The following is a 27,048-nucleotide window of genomic DNA, read 5'->3' on the forward strand; positions in this document are numbered from 1 at the left end:
TTGGCACGGATCTTTGGTTGGCCATGCTTCACGACAAACCAAAATTACTTCAAAATAAATAACTGTGCACAAAAATAACAATGGGTTGTGAAAACTAATCAGGTCATTTTGATGTTAATTTTTCCATACTAAATTTAAGTAATTGTTTACTGGGAGGAGAGCCATTGTTTCATTTTTTTATCCATATTTTAAAAATGTGAGCACACCCATATGCCTGTGAACCCCAAAGGTAATTTTGGTCATCGGTAAGCTACAAGTACAGTAATTGTGTTTATTTAAAAAAAAAAAAAAAAAAAAGAAACAGATTTTTCTTTCCGTCTCTTCTAGTTTAATTTCAGTTTTGAGTATTTCAGCTTAGTTTTTGTTTTTCACTGTTTTAAATTCATTTTAATTTCATATCCTCTTTAATAAAATCCCTGTGTGCGTCCATGTGTCCGTGTCTTCCGGTGAAGTGCGCATGCGTGGGGCAGTCTTTAATAAAGGATATCATTGCTGGGGAGAGTGCTGATTGGGTACTCGCGTAAAAATCCATTGCTGGGGAGACGCCACACATACAATAATCAGCTGCACGGCAGCACAGATTAAAATACTTGCTGGGGAACTGCACAGTACTTGGTGGAGAGACGCTACAGCCACAATTATCAGCTACACACCACACATTACATCAGTTCCTGGGGAGACTCTGCTGATTGCCCACTGTTGTGACAGAAAATTAAATGCATATTACGGACAAGGCAGGGAAGGGCGGAATGAGTGGCAGAGTCACCGGCCTCTAGCAGATGCTTCAAAGGCTGCCTGACATGTCACACAAGACAGAGAGGGTGGGACCTATAACATATCGCACGGCCAATCCAATTGGATTTCGGGAAATGAGGGAACACCTAAAACATAAGGCACGAAAAATCCAATCGGGTACTGAGACGCGGAGACCAGCTTCCCCAAAGAGGTGGGATTAGTGTGTGTTGTTGTGCAAGTGTTCACTCTGAGGATGTCAGATTTGCGATTAAAAAAGCTTGGCCCGGTAAAGTGTAAAGTGTCAGTCGTTGAAGGGGTTTTCCTAAATATACGAATTTTCATGATATTACAATAGGATGACTTAAAAGTAGATTTATTTTCGCGCACATAAATCTATCTATCTATCTATCTATCTATCTATCTATCTATCTATCTATCTATCTATCTATCTATCTATCTATCTATCTATCTATCTATCTATCTATCTGTCTACCCAACCCACCCACCCATCCATCCATCCATCCATCCATCCATCCATCCATCCATCCATTGCTGGGGAGATGCCACACATACAATAATCAGCTCCACGCCAGCACAGATTAAAATACTTGCTGGGGAACTGCACAGTACTTGCTGGAGAGACGCCACAGTAAGCTAAAATAAAGAGAGGCAGGATAGGAGATCTTCAAACAGACACAACACATTAATCAACAGCCACAGAGGAGAGGATAAATGTAATATTAATTATACTTACTGTATCGTCATATACGTTTCTATTTTATTTTTATTATTATTTTACTTTAGGCTTCTTGCAAAAATATTTTTGACAAAAAAAAAATTTAAGACAAGAAACAGAATGAGGTCAAGGTCCCTTGCCATTTAATATAGACTGTTCCTACTAAAGTTTATGTACTACTGTTCTAGCGCCCGTTATTGTTACGGGCTTAATGTCTAGTAATAAAATAAATGCTTTGTGTGTTGTTTTTAAGTACAGATTTCTTGAGCACTAATAAGCACAGAGATCAATACTCAAACTCCAAACAAAAATATTTTCATGAAAACTGGAAGAGGGTCAAAACAAAAGTCTAGTGATCCCAAAGTGCACATGCAGTGCATGAACAATGCCACCATCCAAAGTGTAGTTTTTAATTCCCTCTGCATCTGTAATTTGATAGTTGAATAATAAGTGTTATGTAGCAACAAACACAGATGAGAGGGATGGGACAAAAGGCTCGCTATTCCTGACTTTCATATGCCATGGATTATTGTAGGAGTGATCAAAATATCTTGAATCTTTACCTGAAAGTGGCATTCAGTGGTGCTGATTTTTTAATTTGGCAGAGATTATTTGCAGCAAGTGATACAGTGACTATCGATGCCAAAAACCATAAAATAAAGTATCATGATCTGTTTGAGTTTCTAACCCATTGCAGAGTTATTCTCTTATAGTTAATGTGTGCCAGGGACAGTCCTGACCACAAAGAAAAGATTGCATAATTCTTTTGCTGCAGGATGTCACTTGAAGATGACCCAAGGTCTGGCTACATTCTAACATCTATGACAGAAGAAGATGTTGCCACTGAGTAACAAATTGTAATGGAGAAAAGGAGTATGACAGAATATGAAACAGCAGACCCTATAGTGATTAGTTATGGGCCAACTGAATCCCTGAATGTGATGTTCCAAGGAAAAATAATGAGCTAAATTATCTGGACTGAGAGAAACTTGAAAAGCATTTTATAACTAACAATGAAGTTGGACTATCCATCACAGTGACACAAAGTCTATACAGCCATCCACACAATGAAAAGATGGTGATTCTCAGAAGAAATTCAAAGTCCTAATCAGTATCCATACAATCCTTTGGTGTGATTGGTTATGATGCTGTAGGTGTGGTCCATTGATTATGTTCTTCAAAAGACTTAAATACCTCGACAATAGTATGCTAATTTGCTATGGTTTTTGCAGCAGCTAATCAGAGAAAAGTGGCAATTAAAGCTATCAGATATCTCCCTTCTGCCTTATGACAATTCCTTCACACAACACAGACTGCAAGAAATGTTTTCAAATCTTTGTTTGAAGAGCTGCTACACCCACCCTGTTCTGCATATGAGGGCCCTGTTTAACTATCAATTGTTTAAAAATGTAAAGAGGTATTTACATGAGGTGCATAATGCTAATAGATGTCAAATGGATTCACAAGCAAGATAAAATATTTTACTGAGTGATACAGAAAATCCATTGAACTTTATAACAAGTACATTAGTGCTCCTACAGATGATGATGAAAAATATGACTTTTATTATCATTTTTTTTCCCATAATAGGTTAGGCTCATATACTTAGTTTACTGTTTATAGGGTCTTCATACATCTGGGTCACTGGGTGACTCTGGATTTATATACTGGAAATGTAAAGAGGTAGAAAAATGAGCATTTATCTACAAATCCAGTACACTGGTTCCATTTCTCAAAAAATAAGTAGTACACAAAACAAACCGAAAGTGATTGTTTTAAAGTCACAAGCAGACCAGTAATGTTTCAGGCATAAGCTTGTCGTGCACTTGTCCATGGGCGCGCAATGTGAATAACGTTTCATTTAAATGTTTGTGTAGGCATTGGCACCCCTTTAAGTAGAGGTGCGACTATGCTATATTTTATATTTGGACGTGAGATGATTGTGAAGTGAGATCACTTTATAGTCGGCCTCATTTAGCCTTATGGAGTTTTTTTTCCCCTCTTTCTTGCTGTCTTATAAAACTTCAGATTTTACTTACCCTGCTTGCTAGGAAAGTGGTAATAGCGAACGGAGAGTCGGCGATAGATTTCTTCATCAGCATGTTTGACAGTCTTCACCAGTGAGAAGCAAGCTGGATAGTGTCAGGTGGCTCTGAGGTGCCAGCGCATGACTGGCTTTGTAGACGAAGGTGTTTGAACGGAGATGTGCGCACCTTTTCAGACACGTGACCTGGGCAGGAAGCGGCTTCATTGCAGAATTGGATAGAGTGTCTCGGATGGTATAAAAGCCTGCAGCGCGTGCCAGAAGGGGGCGGTTTTTTATGTCAATTAAAATCGAGTCAGGGTTTCATGTGTCCAATTTTGTGAACAATCTAGTATCTGGAAAATTCGTCATAACTGGTACAGGCAAGGGCTGTCTTGACGCATGGACACGCTGGGCAGTTGCCTGGAGGCCCCCATGAGCATAGGGGCCCCATGCTAATCTATATATGTTGTGACTTGCTGAGTGGTTGTGTGGGTAGAGGCCCCATTGTACTGCTTTGCCCAGAGGCCTATAATGCTGTTAAGATGGGCCTAGTACAGACACTGTGCTATATATGTTGAGCATTTAAGCTGCAAGAACCTCTTAGTATGAGGTGAGCCGTTTACCTTTGTAGATAATCAGGGAGGGGGAGACCTTATAAACTGGGGCTACGTTCATTTTTAAGAGTTCCTGAAAGTATAGTGACCATATTGCACTTTTGATTATTACTTGTTTTGGTGTAATGTGTAGTAATTTATATATGTATATATAAATGTGTGTATCCATATTACTAACCGAGAATGCTAAACCGGATGGACGCAGGGACATCCGGCCATGGGCCGTAGCCGCAAAAAGACGTACTGCGCAGGCGCCCCAAGAAATGAGGCGCCACGAGAGGCGGACAAGACCACAGAAAAAAGGAGTGAGCACAGAAAAAAGGAGTCAAACGCAGGCGACGCACGAGCAAAACACCCCCCCCCCCCACACACACACACACAAGCAACGGACGGGACACACACAAAGAGGACGATTCAACAAGCCCCTGGCACACAAAAAAAAGAGCCCGCAAACCCCCCCCACACACACACACAAACAACGGACGGGACACACACAAAGAGGAGGATTTAATCCCATTGCACACGAAACGGGACGCACACAAAGAGGAGGATTCAACAAAGCCCCATTTCTAAATGAACCGTCCGTATTAAACATATGTCATCTCAACACGTTCACAATATGTAGCATAGGTAGATCTCATTACAATGAGGCACTATTAACCGTTCAACCGCAGAAAAGGCTCCATATTAACAGTGAGTGCGATCCTCCTTAGTACTTATCCATATTTCTCACGCTCAAGAACAAACAAGTCATGAATTCACGATCACAGGTACAAAACGATACCGCTCGGATAACGGGACCAAACACAATTCACACTATGCAGCATAGGTGGATCTCATTACAATAAGGCACTATTAACCGTTCAACCGCAGAAAAGGCTCCATATTAACAGTGAGTGCAATACTCCTTATTACTTATCCATATTTCTAGAAGAAAAAATGTCTCGGCTCCAAAAACGCAAAGCTCAACTAAAGCTTCTAACTAACGATGTACCTAAAAGTAAAAACTTTATGAACTGCATTAGATCCTACAATAGTTCATTTGCTTTTGCATTTACCGGAGTAAATATCAGGCCACCAAAAGGCAATGGCCCATACTGCTTTCGCATATGTGCACAAATACTGCATCGCATTGGAACAGTGCACCCTGAAACAAATCAACAACGCAAATATGCACAAATCTACATCCTAGATCCACATGACGCAATCTATCAATCAAAGTGCTGCATCGCAACAGGCACGGATTCAAAACGAAACACCTCCCGTCTCAGACATACGTTAACGGCAAGGAAGGCTACAACGGGCTTCTCACATAGCACAGGCAAATCGATTACAGCTCCAAAACAACACGTCCCAAATACTAGACATGCAACAACGCGCCTCTCAAACGGCACAAGCAAAACATACACCAGGAAAATTCATTCGGATTAATGAATGTCATTTGCAATCATTGTCATTCAGTTCACTTCCCTGAAGAAACAACTGGCAATACAAGTAATACATTTACACGTTGTTGTCAAAAGGGTCAAATTAAACTGCCTCCTTTACATTCATATCCTGAATATCTACAGAAGCTTCTAACTAACGATGTACCTGAAAGTGAAATCTTTATCAACTGCATTAGATCCTACAAATCGGTATCCACTATGAACATTAACGGTGGCACTGCACGTGACATCCGTCTTGCGAAAATGTTAATTATTGATGAATGTACAATGGCATCCAGTCACTTACTCAACACCATTCATAAACTTCTACAAACGTTTATGAATAATAATATTTGCTTTGGAGGAAAGGTACTTTTATTAGGAGGAGATTTTAGACAGTGCTTAGCTATTCTTCCACATTCCATGCGCTCAGCTATTGTTCAGTGCACCTTAAAATACGCAGACAATTGGCATTGCTTTCAAAAGATACAGTTAGTAAAAAAGATACGATGTCCAGAACCAGATCATAACAATTGCTTATTACAACTGGGAGATGGTACACTCACCAATACAGATGGACTTCACCCACATATTATTACAATTCCTCAAGACTTTATCTGCGACGACTTAGTTACAGACAGATTTGGAACAGCAATCTCATTAGACCAAATGCCCCTTTTAACACAACGCACTATATTATGTCCAAAAAAAATTAATGTGGAAAACATAAATACCCAAGTCATTCCATTACTTCCTGGAGAGACACAACTCTTTCTAAGCTCTGACAAACTTGACTCTGATCACAACAATAACCATCTTCATTGACATTACAAGTTCTGACCTGGAATTACCTTTTACACTTAAACGGCATGTACAAAGAAATTTTCAAATAAACCTTTACACTGTGCCACACACTTTATTGTTTGCTTTCTATTTGCATCATCTACACCTTCACACTATTCTATATCTCATTCATACATCACGCTCTTTGTCATTCCCAACACCAGGGGTTGGCGAGCGAAGCGAGCAGGGGGCGGAGCCCCCTAGTGTGTATATATATGTATATGTGTGTGTGTGTGTGTATATATATATATATATATATATATATATATATATATATATATATATATACATATGTATATATTTCTATTTTATATATATATATATATAATATATATATATTTATATATTTATATAATATATGGGTGTGTATATATACAGTATGTGTGTATATGTATATAAATGTGTGTATATATATTGTGACACTAGGGGTTGCTGTTGCCCCGTAAAACCCGCAGACACACGTCCAAACACCAGGTAAAAAGTCCCAGTAATATTTTTAATTATTATAATAATGCGCACAAAGCACCTCCACCTCCACAATACTCAATAATCACAATAATAATACAATAAATCACAATTAATCAATCCTCCACTCTACCCAGCAGCTCTGTCACTCTTCCTCCCAACTCCGGCTCCCTTTGCTGGGTCTCAACCAGTCCTTTAAATAGTATGTGACCCGGAAGTGCTTCACTCCTTCAGTCCATGTGATCCAATAGCACTTCTGGGTCAGATGAAAACGGTTATTTTTCTTCAGTCCGGAAGTACTTCAGTTCTTCCGTCCCTGTGACTAGGGAGTACTTCCGGGCTATAGGGAAAATAACAATCCCTGTGCCTCCCTGCAGCGACCCCTGGCAGCACCCACGGTATCCAACAGGGCTGTGAAGCCGAACTCCATTTTCCATGATGCCCTGTGGGGATCCGGGGCACCTCCATGTTGCAGGAGGACTCCATCTAGCGGCCTGGGGGTGCTGGCCGGGATAAACTGCCGACCATCTCTCACTATAAATATATATATATATATATATATATCTCCATCCATCCATCCATTATTCAACCCGCTATATCATAACACTGGACTAATACACCAATTACTATTAAAGATTTAAAATATAGGAATGAATCAAAGTATTAACTACTTTGGAAGTAAGAAGTGTTACATTCATTTGACCTTATATAGCTGGTAGTGTTGTGTGTATTTGGAACTTCTCAAGAGGATGTGCCCTCCTCATGAGTAGAAAATCCTTAGGTATCATTGAACTTAAAAACTGTTAAAGAATTACAACCAGAAATGTGCGGTTATACTTTACACTTACAGTATTGTCAGTTTTAGGAAGCAAAAGCCTATGTCAAGTTGGTGAAATCTAATTTCACTTATTAGTTAAAGTGTTTGGTATAGAGGTTTTTGAATTTTATTCTTGAACTGCTAGTAATGCTACTGCAATCCTTTGATCACTTTGACATATTGTTTTTCTTTACACCAAAGCTGGATTAACGCTTAGATTTTGCTAATCTTTCCTTCTTGTTGTGTACAGGGGTGGAGCCATCACTGCCTCAAGAACGCCGAACTCCAGTCACCCCTTCCTCCTCTTCCAGATACCACCGCCGCCGGTCATCAGGCTCACGGGATGAGCGGTACAGATCAGGTATGCACATCTTATTTGTTCTTTGTCCTTCTCTTATTGTATAGTTTGAACATATTAATTCATCTTGTGACCACTTATTCTGCAGGTACACTATATGCCCTTAAAACGCTTTCTGAAAAATATCTGGTTTGTGATTAAAATATATTTAAATCTTTCACAGTGTTGCAGACTATACTTTACAGTGCCTGAAATAAACCATTGTATAAATGCAATGGCACCTTTTGTTTTATTTACCAGCTTTCTCTCTACTAACTTAAATGGTCTCTGAAAACAGCTCAGTGTGAAGTGAGGAGTGTCGATGTCTGATCTGCTTTGCAGACATGGCATCTGTTGGAACTGAAAAGGTGGTTTTGAGCCTAAGCTATTTGTCTGATTTGACTGGGTCTGTCTTTATAGTGATTGTCACACACATCAACAGAATATACTGCATTTGTAATTAAGCTGCCCGATGGATGATTTTTTATATGGGCTAAGTGTACTTCTAAGTAAAATTGATGCCATATTTTGCTGGAATCTTTATTTTCTCTTGAAGTCCTCAAACAGCTGTTTGATTAAAACATTTTAACTGAATTGCAATATAAGAAGAAGAAATGCTGATGAACACTGCAAGAAATCATTGTATGATAATTAACTTGTCCTTTAATGAAAATATGCAAAGTACCAACATGGAAATAAGCAAAATGAGTACAGCAACCAATATGAAATGCTTATTCTTTAATAGAAAATAATATGAAATAAATTAAATATCTTAAATCAAGCAGCTTGATTACAATGTTTGATTAATTTACAACTGTTTAATAAAGTTAATGTTTATTCATTAACCTAATGTTAATGATGACCATTAAGCAGCTGTTAGGCAAAGATTAATAGTTTAACAGATTTTAATCATTAAATGAATGTAAGGAAATAAAACTTGAGATATTTTCAGATATTAGTATGGAAGACTATAATAATTATAATGAAGAGGATGATTACTATATTATCTGAGAAAAATAAAGGCCTAGTTATTGATATAAAAATTATAAGGGATTAAAAATATCAAGCATGGAGAACAGTTAAACAGCAAATCATTAATTTATACCAGCACTTTTAACTAAACTGGGTTTAATATTTTATTCAAGTAAAAATACTTGAACAGTGCAGTTGGGGTTTACATTTATCAGCTTGCATCCATCCATTAAGTGTTCCCTCTTGCATTGACATTTGCTGTATTGTTTGAAAGTAAAACAAACACTGCTGGATTTCTCAGAATTCACAAGGCGTACTGTATGTATCAGAGCATTAGACCGTCAGTAAAAGTTCTGAAATTGCCTCTTCATTAAGAGATTTTTTGCCAGGAATGCAGTCATCCAAAAGGCTTTTTCAGGGCTTAGTGGGAGAAGCTCTGTGGTAGTATAGTTTTCACCAAATAATACCATTTCTCTCTTTTGGGTTTTAGCTGGGACTTTTAGCCTAATAAATTCCAGACTTTCTAAAGACATGTAAGTTAATAAGTGCTTGAACAGAAAATAAGTGTTTAGTGATGTTAGTTTGGTAATGTACAGTAATAAAAGGATCTGAGTGCAATTTACTTTCCTAGGTTCAAACACAAATTAATTGAATGTTGTTACAATACTTACAATATACAGTATGTTACAATACTCTGGATAGTCCCTGTTCTTTGTATTAAAAACTACATTAACTAGGAAAAAATTATACCTATTTTAAAAGGAACATACAAAACAGCAAAATATCATTACTTGTTATACAGTTAATGCTTTTTGAAAATGAGCAAGAAACTGAAATTAAGCAATTTCAGACTGAACAAATGGACTGGATACCAAATTGGGCTACTGCTTCAGTGCAAATTTAGTTGTTAGCATGTGTTTGTGAAGAACATAGAGAATGGCTGTTGTATTAAATCAGTAGAACCATTCACCTCCAGGTGTAGGGTATAGTATGTGTATAAATTAATAGACAGGCTCAATTTTCTTTATATATAAGTTTACTTGTTTCTCCAACAGCAAACTTCCATTGTTCTAGACTGAAAAGAAAAGGAGCTTGCTGGTGATGAATGCCATTGTGTCAGTGTTTTTCTTGTCACAGACCCCAAAGTTACAAGAGATGCCTCTATATCTGTAGCTTTAAATTTAGAGGTCTTTGTCTCCTTCCTGTGAATTGTATGGTGGATCTGTACAGCTCTTCAGGACCTCCTCTCATCCAACAGTATGCTATCTACCTGCCTGAGACTGCTGAAGGTCCAGGTCTTCACACATACTGTACAATTGTATCCCCTTCCAGCTTTTTGAGTTTATGCTAATCATCTTTGAAGATGGTCTGAAATCTACTTTGGTCAATCCATCTTGTGCTTCAGTAGATTTCATTTAAGAAGAGATGTAAATCAGAATTGTCGGGATTTTTTTTTTTCTTTTCATAGAGGAAGGCACGGTACCTGAAAACATCATTGACCATGGAATTTTTAAAAACACACTTGGTGTCAACTTTGTTAGGAACGCCTGCTCATTAATGCAATTAGCATACTGTACTTCTCCAAAATGCACTTCAAAATATATATGTAGCATGTAGACATAGTCAAGAGGTTTATTTCTTGTTAGATCAAACATTAGAATGGGCAAAAAGCATGGACTTTGACCTTCACGTGATTATTGGTGCCAGAAATGCTGGTTCTAGTTTTTCAGAAACCGCTACCCTTCAGGGATTTTCATGCACTGCAGTTTCCTAGAGTTTACAGAGAATGGAGCAACACATAAACATCCAGCTACCTGCCGTCCTGTGGGTAAAGACACCTTGTTAATGTCATAGGTTGGAGGAGTATGACCAGACTTGTTCTCACTTACAGAAATGCCACAGATACTCAGACACAGAGTGTTGTGTTTAAAAATATTTTTGAGTGTATCAAACTATAAAACAGATGACCTACAACAAGAATAGGCCTCACTGGGATCCATGTCTGTCAGATAATAATAGGGCTTGTGATCACCAAAGCTATGTGAATTAAGACTGGAAAAATGTCACCTGATCGGTTGAATCTGAATTTCTGCTGCAACCTTCAGAGAGTACCCATGGATCCATCTTTCTTTGTGTCAATAATACCAGATACTGGTGGTGATGAAATGACCTGTAGAACATTTTCTTGGCACTCTTTAGGCCTCTTAATAACAGTTGAACTTTGAATTCCATAGTGTACCATGTACTTCTTTTTTGTTCATCCTGGTTGAAAGTGATATTTTCAGCAAGATAATTTAAAATTTCACAGTATATGCATTATCTAAAGCTTCTTTCACAACCAAGGCAGTGACTTTATTTTACTCCAGTGGCCTGCATGATACTCAGAAGTCAGTCCAGTAGAGCATCTTAGGGATGAAGTGGAAGAGGAGGTGTGCAGTGTGTATGTATGGCTAAAAAATCTGCAGGAACTCTGTGATGCTATCAAGTGAGCTTGGACGAATCCCTAAGGACTGCTACCAGCACCATGGATGATTCTATGACTCAAATAATTCAGCCTTTTCTGGAGGAATAAGGAATTCTAGATAGATGGGTATTGAGTGTATCTTTAATAATTGTGGTACATACCTGTTATGTCAAGGTGGAGATGGGATTTTATGCTAGGAAAAGAGACATTATTTTGTGATGATATTAAATGTGACAATGCCGGCTTTATATGGTCAACTAATAAAACTATTGTTCTATTTCAGCAGGGTCTCTTGCCTGACTAAAGTGTGTTGTTTGTTTGTTTGTTTATTTAATCGTTTTAGCTTATTTTGCATATTGTATTATTAATTATGGTTTTGTTCTTTCTAGGTTTTTATTTAATATTTTGTTTTTTATAAATTTTTTAGCAGTTCTGTACTTTGTTCATATTATATGTATTAGTTTGATTTCTTTTCTGCCCTGTCCCCTTTATGTCAAGGGGTGGGCTACCTGATATTGTAGCTGAGAGACTGACCCTGCAGCATAAATGGAGAACTTCAGCATTACTTTGTTTTTGATTCCTGTGGTTGTTTTTGTAAATCTTGTTGGTTTTTGGATGTCCTGGCTTTTGATCCCCTCATTCCTTCAGGGTATTGTTTTTGGTCTATGATTTGTTATATTTCTTTGTATTTTTACTCCTTTTGTACTGCCCTACTTTTCCTTTGCTCTTTTTTGGAATTGTAAATAAATTTGTTAAATATACAGGAACCTTTTATTGTTTGTCCTAGACACAGGTTTCAGACAATGTTCTTTTCCTCTAGTTGAGGAGATTTGATGTTAAGAAAGACTTTAAAAGGTCTTTGCCCCATTTCTGGGCCTAAGTATGCTGGAAGCGTGCTATTTTAGTTGAGAGCTCAGTGGGTCCAGATCTGTGAAGGGGCAGCTCTGGTTTTTGTGGGATTTTGATTCCTGCATACTCTCTTAATTTTTAAAAGTTGGGATCCATAGCAACTATCACTGTGTTTGTCCACATGTCTTACTTTGAAACACTGGCTGTTGTTTAGTGGTCTGGGGCCTCATGTATAAAAGGTGCGCATGCACAAAAATGTTGCCTACTCCCGTTTCCACGTTCAAATTGCAATGTATAAAACCTAAACTTGGTGTGAAGCCACGCACATTTTCACGCCAGCTAAATGCTTGGCGTACGGAGGTTCTCCACTCGGTTATGCTAACTGGCAGCACCCAGTGTCAAAGCAGTGCTTTTGTTCAAGTGTGGTTTTCCTTTCTTTTTTAGATCCACATCCCTGATGCGGCTTTATCAAATACACTGAAATTAACCGCATATTGTTTATTAGTTTAAGGCATCTGATTGTAATTAACCTGTAACAATATAATGGTCCACGGAATGGCCAAACTATTCCAATTACCATAGCTGCTTTAGTGTTGTTCCTCTTAATGCACCACTCAGAGTATTTACCCCATTGTATCTGAGTGTGGAATCACAGCTCTACAGCAAGTGATCGGAAAGAGAATTATCGGTATACAGCATTAAGCACATGCTGCCTCAGCCACGCGCACTGTCTATTGAACTGCTCCCATACGGCAAACACTTCAGAGCCTTTCCTAGGGACATCGCGGTTCAGAAACAGTTTCATCTCAAAAACGATAAATGCACTCAATCAGTCCATCAAGTGCTCCTTGTATAACTGTTTGTACTTATTAGTACAGTTACCTCACTGTAAACTTGTGATAGTTATAATATTGCACAACCTGAGCCACTTTATAAAGCACATATTTACATATGATGACGATATAATTTTTAAGATGAAATGCAGAAAAATTTGTTTATTATATTATACAAATAAAATGTTAACATTATTTAAATAATCGATATTGTTAATAATTAAACATGTGAGAACACGGTGTCGCAGCGCTAGCTAGTTCAGGGATTGTTCCTGCCTCGCACTGTATTCTTGCTGGGGCTGGCGCGACACTGGAAGGATAGATGGATAGAATAATTAAACATGTACTATGAAGATATTTCAATGTTCCTTAAAAGTTTTGAAGAATCTGCGTTCTAAGCTTACAGATGTCTTAACGTCTATTACAGAGCTGATTGTATGACGATTGGTTACTTGGAGAGAGAAAAGGAAGGACAGGAATTGGGGGTTAGTACGTTTGAAAGAGACAGTACTGCTGCAATAAATTATTTCATCGAAGGTCGCGCACAGCGCAGCAAGCATCTTGCGGGATGTAGGAACAGTCTCTGGAAAGGGCGCCAGCTCGTCACTATCAATGCGGCACCGTGTTCCCATGTTTAATAACATGCTTTAAGTCCTATCATCATGAAAATGATATCAAGTATACATCTCAGTATTTTAATTATTCAGAAAGCTGTAATTTTATCATGAATGTAATGGATTCTGTGTTCTGTCAGAGGAAGAGAAAGCCCGTTTAAGAAGCACGCAGTGATTCACACACATAGAGCACATAGAAGATCAAATATAAAACAAAGCATTTAACGTGCTACTTTAGTTACAATGGTATTTGAGAAACTAGTAAATTAAACGATTTAAAGATGAAGTTTATGATGTTCTTCTTTAATGACAAAATAAACTACGTGATTAAAGTGGAAATTTCGAGATTAAAGTTGACATTTCGAGCTTTTATCTCATTGTGTCCCTTTTTTTTCTTTTCTCTGTACCCTAATAAGCTTTTATATGACTCTCGCCTTTTCACTGCAACTTCTTTTTTATTTCGGGCACTGTGCGACTTTGTGAACTTGAGCATTCGAGTTTCTCCGACACTCTATGTCACTCAGTCAACTTCCTTTTGTTGTTTATACCACTGTTTAAACCAAGAAATAGTACATTTTTCCTTGCCTCCACTTGGTATTCGCTGAAATTCTTCTATTTTCCCCTATGCTTTTGCCATTGCCTTTTCACAGAATGCTGAGCTTAAGGGCTATTTATATTGATTTGCATATTCAAAGAGGCGTAATTCTGGGAAGAGTTGGGGTAGGGCAGCAGGTGTGTGCACGTGCGTTATTTTTCACACTGACTGGGATTTATGGAGTGGAAGAACGTAGAAGTTGGCGTTTGCACAGATTTATGCATCTGGATTTTTTTGTGCATATGCTCATTTCCGCTTTTGTCCATATGTCATGTTTTAGTGTGAATTCTAAACACCGCATTATGCATGAGGCCCCTGGTGTTCATATATAGATGGCTAATTTGCTAAATTTTGAAATAAAGAAATTATAATACTTTTTCAGTGAAACATTATGTAGTGGGTGTGTACTTTGTTACATGTACACACAGAGATGCTATGCAGTAAGTTACAATCATTTATTCAGCATTTGGAAATAATTCAAATACTGAAAATGGTGGAAAGTAATAAGTACCCCATTATCACAGACATTTGTAGTATGTAAAATTATTTTGTTTTTTTTATAAGCAAAGAATATTCAGTATATTGTATGCATAAATATAAATATATAACTATGCAGATTCATCATTTATAGCAGTTCTAGTGAATATGGTTGTACTGTATATGCTGTTGTAGTGTTTCATTTAACTATTGATGGTTTGTTAAGAAGACATTACACTTTACTTGCTATTTTAAAAAAGCACAACTTAACTTTTAATTATGGTTTATTATTTAACCAAACTTTATACCACTACATTTTATGCACTTGCATATACTTAAAATCTTATATTTTGTATTTGTACCTTTTAAAACAAAATGTTTAAAAGAAACATAGTTTAATTTACTCTGTCAAAAAAGAGAGAATGAAAAAAGTAAAGATTAATACAATATTCCAGCTACTTAAATTATCTGCAAGGGAACATGCTGTACTATTAGTTTAATTTACTTTGCACACTAATCATGTACTACTGAAAACATGACAGACGATACTGTAATGAATATTCAGTTAAATGAGTCAAATTAAAAGTGTTGCAGCCTGCTGTTGCATTTGCTATGTATAATGTCAAACCTAATTTAATTACAATGATTTTAGTGAAATAACTTGGTATAAGCTCATCCTTACATGTGTTTTTCACACTTCAGTGATATGTAAATAAAATAGACAGAGTTTAACGAAAAACCAAGCAGGAGGCAGTTGAAAGTTTATATGCACTTTCTTATAATTATGTAAATGCATGGATTTAAGATGAGCATTCTGGGAAGACCTAATACCATATTATGTGGAGCAGAAAGACTACTAATCATGATTCTTCTAAAGTTCAAGAAGATGAAACTGTAAGCAGACAAAGAAATAATTTTTCCTGAAAGTTTATGAAAAATCATTGCCCCATCCCTGTCTTTTCTCATTCAGAAGAGAGCACATTTCAGTGAAAATGTTTTTATGAGTAGGGAGAGCTGCAATCTGTGGTTGTATTCCTAAGACCACGAGATACATAAAGAGAAGAGGAAATGTATTATGATATGGGCATGTAATCTGCCACTCCCTTACCATCATGTGCAGTATGGCCGAGTATGTCATTCAGCTGGGCACTATTTTGTATTCCAGATTGTCCTAACTAAGATACCACGTAATTGGGACAGTCATTAAGCATACAGGTTCTGTAGTATTGGTGTCCAGAAGAATTTGCAGTTAACTTTTCATTGAATGATCCACATAAAACTAATAAAATATGCATATTCCTTTTGGGATAATAGACTTCTTCATTATTTATGAATATCCAGCAGAACATCATTACTAACCTCTTCCTGCTTGCATTTTTAAAAAAGACATTCAGTCTTTGCTGCTGACATTGCCATGCAGAGTCTATTAGGCACTGTGTACCAGTTTTTTAAATAGGTCAGATATCTGATCTTGGGGTGCAATTCAGGTAAAACAAAATAAATAAATAGTGAGCCAGGTCACTGTCAGTGTTGAAGGGTAGTTATAAATGGTTGCATGTTAGGCTTTCAGCAGGACACTAAAGAGGAAAAAAGGCAAACATGGCAGTTGGTACATCAGGTCTACAAGAAAGTTATACAACTCTTGTGCAGCATACAGATATAATTGTAAACTAATTGTGGCAGTGGGCTAATAATATCTGAAGGTACAGTGCACCTCTCAGTATTGTACAGGTGACTTGAAGTCTTGGCTCAAAGGTCACGTAGAAAATTATGAAAGCATGAAAAAAAAGTAGTCAGTTTTCTTCCATCCTCTTGCATTCCATTATCTATATCTATAAAGGAGAGTTGGGTTCCGTGTGGCTGTGTTTGTGTGTTTGTGGAGGGACGGAGAGTTAAGGCGGGTGTTGGAGTCACGTGATCATCTCCCCTCCCATTCACCTCATTTCATTCACTTCATTTCGCTCTGAGCTGAGCTCCGCAGCTGACGCGGTCTTGCTGTCCTTTCTCCTTTACTGATTTACTCTTTAGTAGACGCGGTACTTACTGAATAGTATTTTTTTCCTTTAGTGTTTCTTAGTGTTTAGTAGATGCGGTGTGCGAAAGGACAGTTGGGATCCGAGAGACTATGTTTGTGGAGGGACGGAGAGTTAAGGCGGGTGTTGGAGTCACGTGATCATCTCCCCTCCCCTCCCATTCACCTCATTTCATTCACTTCATTTCGCTCCGAGCTGAGCTCCGCAGCTGACGCGGTCATGCCGTTCTTTTTCCATAGTGTTTAGTCCTTTCTCCTTTACTGTTTAGTAGACGCGGTGCTTACTGAATAGTATTTTTTCCTTTAGTGTTTCTACTTAGTATTTCTTAGTGTTTAGTAGATGCGGTGTGCGAAAGTAGAGTTGGGATCCGAGAGACTATGTTTGTGGAGGGATGAAGAGTTAAGGCAGGTGGGGGAGTCACGTGATCATCTCCCGCCCCATTCACCTGATTTCATTCACTTCATTTCGCTCCGAGCTGAGCTCCGCAGCTGATGCGTAGTGCTGGGCGGTATACCGGTTCATAGCGAAAACCGTTTTTTATTTTTTTTTATGATATGGATTTTTCTTATACCGAAACACCGGTTTAAATTGCCTAAACGACGTTCGGAACGTGGCGCAGCGGGAAACTGTTCAAGTGGGGACCTTTTTCACTGCTACACCGCTAAACAAAGATTTGTTGCACTAGGGCTCTTTTTCACTGCTACACCACCATATAGTGGGCGGTAGCATAGGTATGCCGCGCAGTGAAAATGGACAGAGAGCATTCCGAAAATAAGCTGACGATAAAGTTGAACATAATGACACAGAAGAACTTTTGCCGAAAAAAAAGGAATCACGTCCGTTTCCTGGAGATACTTTGGTTTTAAAAGGTCAGATGTGTAAATACTGTTTCTATACTACTGGATAACACTGCAAGCCAAGTTGTACTTGTTTTTGTTTCTTGCTAGTGTATGTTTTGCTTGTATTGATTCTGCGATGTGCTGGCGACTTGTTCAGAGATGGGCGCAACTCTGAATGGATGGCATAATTAAACATGTATAAAGAAGATATTTTTAAAGTTCTGAACACTCCGTCGGCTAAGTTAATAACTAGTTTTAATTTCACAAAGACGTTTATCTGTGCGGTGATTGCTGCAGGCACCTGCTCTTCGTGCGGAGGAAGTCAGTTTAAGAAGCATAGTGATTAACGACTGGGTCGGGGAACACTTAACACAAAGTATTTGATGTGCTGCATTACCTTGTGACGGGGTTTGAGAAAATCTAGTAAATTAAACATTGATTTTAGGATGAAGTTTAGTTTACAGCATTCTACTTTAATTATAAAATAAACTATGAGAATAAAGTGGAAATGTCGACTTTAATCTTGACATAGCCAACATGTCGAATTTATTCTCGACATATAGTTTGCTTTTTTCTTCCGTGTCCATATTTTTTTTTCTTCACAGTGGCCCTAATGCGCTTCCATAGGGCTATACCACAAACAGCATTATAAATGCAAGTTGCAGTTTTTATTATTTATGTATATAGCTTAGCTTGAAGCAAGGTCCATATTAATGCAGTTTGCCTAAATGATGGTACAGTTGGTAAGATGTCATCACCAGGTTGAACTTGTTTTATTTTATTTTAATTTGGTGAATACTGTGTAATGCACCTGGGCTTGAAGCCTTGAAGTAATGGTGCAGCTATCAGTAATACTATTATGTATTTTATTGTTATTATTTATTAGTTTAAATATTATGCAGTTTAATGATGGTAAAATTGTTTAAAAAGTCACTTAAACGTGTCAGTGGACAGAGATTGTTAACATTAACAGAAAGTGTAGTTGGTTTACAAAAAATATTTACTATTTATTCCTTTTCTAAGACGTGTTCAGTGCAATCCAACTTTTGAGAAACACCTCTGGATATTTTACTAAGTCTAAATGCCTCTTTAGATGGTTGAAAATATGTTGTCAAAATCATAGTTTAAGCTTTTGCAAAATTTGTTCAATTAAAGGTTCTATATTTTGACTGCATCTGTCATGCAATGTGATTCCTTCTCTTTAGTGCCACCCCCTTGAAAACTATCACTTTATGGGGCCATGCAAACCTGGATTAATACTTGTGTACACATTAAAATGTCTTTTTGTACGATGTACAATTCTCATAATAGTCTAATAGGTTATTCTTAGCCAGTCTACTGCAGTAATTGCAGTGGAAAATGTGGTTAACATCCACTCATGCATGGGGAAAAAAAATACCGTCTAATACCGTGAAACCGGCAGAATTTAGAAAAATACCGTGATATAGAATTTTGGTCATACCGCCCACCTCTACTGACGCGGTTAGTCCTTTCTCCTTTACTGATTTACTGTTTAGTAGACGCGGTACTTACTGAATAGTATTTTTTCCTTTAGTGTTTCTTAGTGTTTAGTAGACGCGGTGTGCCGGTGTTCCCGGCGATGTTGCGGTTTAGTGTTACTTTCTACTTCGTTTTTGTACTTTAGTGTTTAATAATAAATAATAATAATTCATTACATTTATATAGCGCTTTTCTCAGTACTCAAAGCGCTAAAATAGTGAGTGATACTTAGCTGATAGCAGTGTAGAAGCAGCACAGCACAACGCAGCCGGTAGGGCAGGCGGGTATGGTAGCGTAGGTGAGCAGCGAAAGGAAGCAGGATTTGGATGTTCCAATACGCAGCTATAAACAGTAGCGCTTGGCGTGATCGCCCCGGAGCCATAAGCCATAAGCCAGGTTAGTATGAACATCAGATCAGTTCCGGGTCGTAGAGTACTGTAAGATGAAATGGGAGCAGATCAACATGCTTTTTTTCCTTACAAACCTCCCATAGTTTATGAAGACGCACAGCAACAATTAAATCATACAGATTCTGGTGTATTCTCACTTGCATTTGCTGTGTGTATTTCTTTAGGTATTGACCCAAGTGATCAAGTTTTTACTATTTCTTCAATGCGAAATCACTTACAAATAATTTTTGTTACTCGATAATTGCTTCCATTCCCTGTCGAAAGTAGCCGACGGGCTTCACCAGTTACAAGTATTCAGTGCGTTCAAAGACCTGTACGAAGTACGGCGACTAACACAGTCACTCATAAAAGGGGAGATGATTCGGTGCAGGAAATGGGTATCGAAAGTACCTTGGAAGACATGCAATCAATGAGGCGATTAAACGGATCTCAAGAGACGTCTTCTAGGTTGGAAAAAAAGCGCTTGGCTACCAAAACCATATATATACATAAATATATACATCTATATAAATAAAAATGTAAATGTTCGTTTGTTCAAAACCTTAAACCTCCAAAAGTTCTTCACCGATTGCTTTGAAATTTTGACACAACGTTGCATTCGAATACACACGTGTTTTTATATACATATTATATAGATGGCACACCTGTGACAGGTAAAAACATGCTTTTTAAGAAAACACAGCGCCATCTGTTGGACGTAAAAGCAACAGACGCCATACTAAATATTTTACGATTCTATTTCAATGTTTCGATCAAATACATTTGTAAGTACGTGAATAAAGGCAGCGACATGGCAGTTTTTGGCGTGCAACCAGAAAGAAGTGATAGGAATGCGGTCATACATATCGATGAAATCGCACAGTATCAGGCTGGAAGATACATAAGCAGCAATGAAGCTGTATGGCGAATTCTTTCATTTCCCATACATGAACGAAGTCCAGATGTTGTTCACTTAGCAGTACATCTAGAAAATGGACAACGCGTTTATTTCACAGCTGCAAATGTGCAACAAATAGCCCTGAATCCACCGGCTACAACGTTAACTGCTTTCTTTACGTTATGTCAAAATGACGCGTTTGCGAAAACACTGCTGTATTCGGAAGTGCCTACATATTACACATGGAATGCGAGTAGAAAATCATTTGAACAGCGCAAACGAGGAGAGCGAGTCGACGGACAACCTGCCATATTCAAAGAAACTACGATAGGCAGACTGTACACCGTGCATCCCAATCAAGATGAATGCTTCTTTGTTCACATGCTGTTGGTAAATGTGCCTGGTCCAACGTCTTTCCAGCAATTGAGAATTGTCAACAGCGTTACACATGCCACTTTCCGAAGTGCATGTCAAGCTCTGAATTTATTGGAGAATGACCGACACTGGGATGTATAGCCTACATTAATGACGCGTGCAACATGTCACATCCAAATCAAATTCGTGCATTGTTTGCAATCATATTGACCGCCTGCTCTCCTTCATCTCCAACACAGTTATGGGAGAAATATAAATCGCACATGGCTGAAGATATTTTCCGTTGAATACGCAAGTAAAATTCAAATATAAACATGGATTTCACAGCAGACATCTACAACTAAGCGTTGATAATGATTGAAGATTTGTGCTTACAAATCGCGAACAAAGTTCTCAATCAATTGGGAATGCCATCACCGAATCGATCTGCTGCTGCTTCGTTCGATGTAGAATTGCATCATGAACAAAATTACAACACTGGTGATCTTTTGTCGTATGTGCAATCAAATATTCCTAAGCTAACGCTTCAGCAAAAAGGCATTTACGATCAAATAATGCAAACTGTCAATAATGGGGTTGGAGAAATCTGGAAATTGGGAACGGAAAGGTGCCGGTTGATCTGACCTCAGGACGAATTTCATTGCCTCATAACTTCTGCAATTTAGTGACGTCAAAAGAAGAATTGGTTGAAAAAGTATTTCCCAATATTCAAACCAATTATAAGAATCACGATTGGCTGAGTGAACAAGCTATTCTTGCGGCCAAAAACAAAGACATCTACGAACTTAACAATATTATTCAGTCTAACATTCTGCACAGACAATGGAACAACAAAAAATATTGTATACCTACAAGCATTGTGAAATTAAGCATATTAGAAACGTGTGCTTTCTCTTTTCTTTCTTTTCCATTTAACCAGACTGAGCCACAGCAACACGTGGCCGGGTACAGCTATATATATATATATATATATATATATATATATATAATATATAATATACACTATATATACACATGCACACATATATATCTATATATATCTATCTAAATATCTATATATCTATATCTATATCTATATCTATATATATATATATATATATATATATATATATATATATATCTATATATAGATATAACTGTATATATCTAAATGTCTATATATCTATATCTATATCTATCTGTACTAATAAAAGGCAAAGCCCTGACTGACTGACTGACTCACTCACTCACTCACTCATCACTAATTCTCCAACTTCCCGTGTAGGTGGAAGGCTGAAATTTGGCAGGCTCATCATTCCTTACAGTTTACTTACAAAAGTTAGGCAGGTTTCATTTCGAAATTCAAAGCGTAACGGTCATAACTGGAACCTCTTTTTTGTCCATATACTGTAATGGACGGGGGCGGAGTCGCGTATCGCGTCATCACGCCTCCTACGTAATCACGTGAAACGCCTTGGGGGACGATCTGGAAGAAGGTTGCGCAGCGCCTTGATTTAAACCATTCCATGTCTTGGTGGGTTTAATACTGTGTAAGCATACATATTAACACATGTGCAATTAAACGTGTGCATTTACGGGGTGATTTCTCAGGCTTAAAAGCTCGCCTTTTATTAAAAAAGTAAATGCAAACTGTTTTCATTCTGAAGGGCACAAACCGCGTTGGATTTTGTAATGATAGTTGATTAGTAAGGTCTACTAAGGGATACTTACAGAATGATTAGTAATGCCTGTGAATGCCGATGCAAGTAGGAGAATGGGCGTGAACTAAAGAACGAGTAGTAACTTGTACAGTAAATGTCTCTAAAGTCTGTCTATTAAAAAGTTATTATATCTCTCAATCCTGTGTATTGATTAAACTACAAACCTAACAAGATCACTACATGGTGTCAGAAGTGGCGGATTGGAAGAGGAATGTGAAGAAGAGGTTCAGCTTTTGAACGAGTCTCGTGTCTGTGAGTAACCCGAAAACGTGGTCAGAAAGCACCAAGACGTTCTAGCAAAAGAGAAAAAAAAATATGGAAGGATTACAGTCCCCACCAAATCTCCAGTTAAAGGGAAATGTAGCTGAAAATTGGAAAAGATTTAAACAGAGATTTGAGTTGTATCTTGCTGCGATTGAAGCAGATAGGAAAATTGAAAAAATGAAAGCGTCTGTGCTTCTACATGTAATTGGCGAAGAGGCGCTAGAGGTGTATAACAATTTTCAGTTTGAACAACATGGAGACAGTATGAAATTGAACAAAATAGTTGAAAAATTCGAAACGTATTGCAACCCAAAGCGCAATGTGACGTTTGAGCGGCACAAGTTTTTTACATGTTTCCAGAAAAGCGGAGAAACAATAGACCAGTATGTGACGGATTTGCGTAATAGGAGCTGTTCTAAGAAGAATCCGTCGAGACATCAAAGGACCAATAACCTCTAATCAGAACACTAACACCAGCGAAACAAATATTAACGAGAAAACAAGTATAAATCAGGAAAGAACATCTCAACTGCAAACACAATTAACCAGAAGATCAAAACGTCAAGTAAAACCACAAAAACGACTCATTGAGACATGTTGAGGATTAAAGCAACATTTTCAATTAAGAAATGCTGAATTCCTTTAACAGTTGTGCTTTTTATGCATAGTTTGAATGCTGGATGTATGCCTGAAATGTTCTGGATAGTTCAGTTGTTTGAAGTGATAAAGAATTAAATGTGTGCATTTACGGGGTGATTTCTCAGGCTTAAAAGCTCGCTTTTTATTAAAAAGGTAAATGCAAACTGTTTTCATTCTGAAGGGCACAAACCACGTTAGATTTCAGCCGTTAAACGCGCAAAAATGTCGGTACACCAGATAAATAAGCGCAACATATTATCAGTTGTATTGTATGCTTACAATACATATAGAAATGTGTTAATCGTTAACTAATAGTATGGGATGGTGTTTTTCGACTCGCGCCTTGATTTAAACGATTTCATGTCTTGGTGGGTTTGCATAGCTTGTTGTCAATATCTTTACACCTCTTTCTAAGACTTATTGACTGAAACGGGCTTTCACGAAAAAAGTTAGGGCTTTGCTACAGGATACACCCTCCACAAGTTAAGGAAGTAAAAATAAAAGTATATATTTCTGTTTTATTTAAACCTTTTAAGTTCATATGCATAGCCCCATTTGGCTGTTTTAGTTTTTTTTTTTTTCTTTCTTCAGTAGTATTTAATCTCCTTAAAGAAAAACAACATATGCATTTTACTTTTTTTGTATCTCTTTAGTAATATTTTAGTGTAAAAGGATAATTAGTATTTAAACCTTTTATGTTACTTTATAAAGTTATTTTACACAATGTTGAAAAATTAATAAGAAAGCTACATATTTTGGCAGCTGCTGCTTTAATTTTCAATGAAATGAAAAAAGCTCTCCAAGAGAAAACGTCAATGAAGAAGAAACAGTTTGCACTATCTAAAAAGGAGAAACCCTCATTTATAAAGGTTTGCTGCAGATGACTTAACTGAAAATAAATGAATAGTTCCTATGTGTATAATACATATTTATCTACTTGACTTATGCCTTTATTCCAGCAACTTGCAACATCTAAGGTACAATTTGTTACATTACTTTTGTTTTTTGCAGCACAGGCAGGTGAAGTGACTTCCTCAGGGTCACACAGTGGATGTCAGTACCAGGATTTGAACTGACAAGCTCCGGGTTTGCTGAAATATTACTGAAGAATGAAAAAAAAACGAAAATGGGCAAATGGGGCTATGCATACAAATGTCCATCCATCCATTATCCAACCCGCTATATCCTAAATACAGGAGCCAATCCCTGCCAACACAGGGCACAAGGCAGGAAACAAACCCACGGGCAAGGTGCCAGCCCACCGCAGGGCGCACACACCCACACACCAGGGACAATTTTGAATCGCCAGTGCACCTAACCTGCATGTCTTTGGACTGTGGGAGGAAACCGGAGTACCCGGAGGAAACCCAGACAGACACAGGGAGAACATTCAAACTCCACGCAGGGAAGCGAACCTGGGTCTCCTAACTGGCACCTTTCACTGCGCCACCATGCCGCCCGCATACAAACTTAAAAGGTTTAAATAAAACAGAAATATATACCTTTATTTTTACTTCCTTAACTTGTGGAGGGTGTATCCTGTAGCAAAGCCCTAAGTTTTTTCATGAAAGCCCCTTTCATTCAATAAGCCTTAGAAACAGGTGTAAAGCTAAACTTGCAGCACCGCTATTCAATTACATTTGCCTAATGCCTCTCCTAAGGGGACATACTGTGGGATCTAGGCATCAGTCAAAGCACCAATCAGAGGCCCGATTCGAAAGCAGGAAGCTGTGATTTGTCGTCTCCCTCCCATGTAACAATCACAGCCCGTGTTACAACGCACTATGTATGTATGTGTATGTATAATTTTCATTTCATTGAAAATTAAAGCAGCAGCTGCCAAAATATGTAGCTTTCTTATTAATTTTTCAACATTGTGTAAAATAAATTTATAAAGTAACATAAAAGGTTTAAATACTGGTTATCCTTTTACACTAAAATATTACTAAAGAGATACAAAAAAAGTAAAATGCATATGTTCTTTTTCTTTAAGGAGATTAAATATTACTGAAAAAAGAAAAAAAAAACTAAAACAGCCAAATGGCGCTATGCATACGAACTTAAAAGGTTTAAATAAAACAGAAATATATACTTCCTTAACTTGTGGAGGGTGTATCCTGTAGCAAAGCCCTAACTTTTTTCGTGAAAGCCCGTTTCAGTGAATAAGTCTTAAAAACAGGTGTAAAGATATTGACAATAAGCTACGCAAACCCACCAAGACATGGAATCGTTTAAATCAAGTATTATTACATCTTCCTTTATTAAATTGAGGGAAAATATCCCAATAACAATTTGTTAAGGATCTGTTTTTTTATGAAGCAGCCTTAACACAGCTTTTCCGCTGTTTTATAAACGAACGCCATATAAGGTCTTCCTTTTTCCTTGCTTCGCCAAGGAAGGAGCCTTTTTATTAAATCCAAGGGTTCTTCGCTTTTTTTTTTGTTCGTTTATTACGATTGTTATAGTTCTCTTTGTATACCACGTTGTCAGTTCAGCACTCCGGTTGTAATATGACCAAGCCGTGCAAGCTTACTGTTAAGAATGCAACGTATAGTTGTACAGGAGAAAAGCAATCTTGCCTCAAATCAATGGCATCCTTTTGTAGGTCTATGAACTTAATTTAAACTTTAGGTTTACACAGTGCTTTCTTTCCGAAGTACCTGCACTCATGAATATGTCTGTATGCGTCAGTCGCTCAAATCCCCGCGCTTCGATCTGGCGAAGTACTGCTTTTAAAAGTTTTATTAAGAAGAAAAGAAAACCTTTTAAAATTGAGGGAAAATATACCAATAACAGTTTGTTAAGGATCTGTTTTTTTGTGAAGCTGCCTTCACTCGAGTGATCACTTCGAGCTGACTTGCTGGCTAACCATAAGCGTTACCTGGTAGGTAACCACCCATACAATCAGATTGTGAATCAGACTACGAATGCCGTGAATGTAATTACCCCGATCTACATGCTGTCAAATAAACGAACCACACATCGTGGCGCAATTTTAGGGGCTTCGCCTCTAGCGCTGACGTCCGAGGTTCGATTCCCGTAAGGGAGTGAAGTGAGTGGGTGGTTACCTACCAGGTAACGCTTATGGTTGGCCAGCAAGTCAGGTAACATCAGCCATGGTGCCTTCAGTTGTTAGAAGCAGATCATAGAATGGATGAAAATAGTTTACTGTCAAATAATGCAAAGAGTACGCGACACATCTTTCCCCCTTATTCTTGGCTCATCAGGCGTACACACTCACTGCACTCGCTTACGGTAATCGAACCTCGGACGTCAGCGCTAGAGGGGCTTCGCAGCGGTGAAGTATTGCTTTTAAATTTTAATTAAGAAGAAAAGAAAACCTTTTTAAATTAAGTCTTAAAAAGAGGTGTAAAGATATTGACAATAAGCTACGCAAACCCACCAAGACATGCAATCGTTTAAATCAAGGCACGAGTCGAAAAACACCATCCCATAATATTAGTTAACGATTAACACATTTCTATATGTATTGTAAGCATACAATACAACTGATAAAATGTTGAACTTATTTATCTGGTGTACCGACATTTTTGTGCGTTTAATGGCTGAAATCTAACGTGGTTTGTGCCCTTCAGAATGAAAAGAG

At 37.7% G+C, this 27,048-nt stretch overlaps 1 protein-coding gene across 13 annotated transcripts in view; it reads left to right on the plus strand.

Annotated features, from left to right (window-relative positions):
* Positions 1 to 27,048, plus strand: part of dip2ca (disco-interacting protein 2 homolog Ca) — a 559,093-nt gene that overhangs the window by 294,011 nt on the left and 238,034 nt on the right. For all 13 annotated transcript variants that reach the window (XM_051929039.1, XM_051929043.1, XM_051929041.1 and 10 more), the window contains exon 3: positions 7,914 to 8,024. In XM_051929039.1, coding sequence (XP_051784999.1) covers positions 7,914 to 8,024 — 111 coding nt within the window. The remainder of the gene's footprint in view (positions 1 to 7,913; positions 8,025 to 27,048) is intronic.

Source organism: Erpetoichthys calabaricus, chromosome 6, assembly GCF_900747795.2.
Source record: "Erpetoichthys calabaricus chromosome 6, fErpCal1.3, whole genome shotgun sequence".
Classification (NCBI taxonomy): Eukaryota; Metazoa; Chordata; class Cladistia; order Polypteriformes; family Polypteridae; genus Erpetoichthys; species Erpetoichthys calabaricus.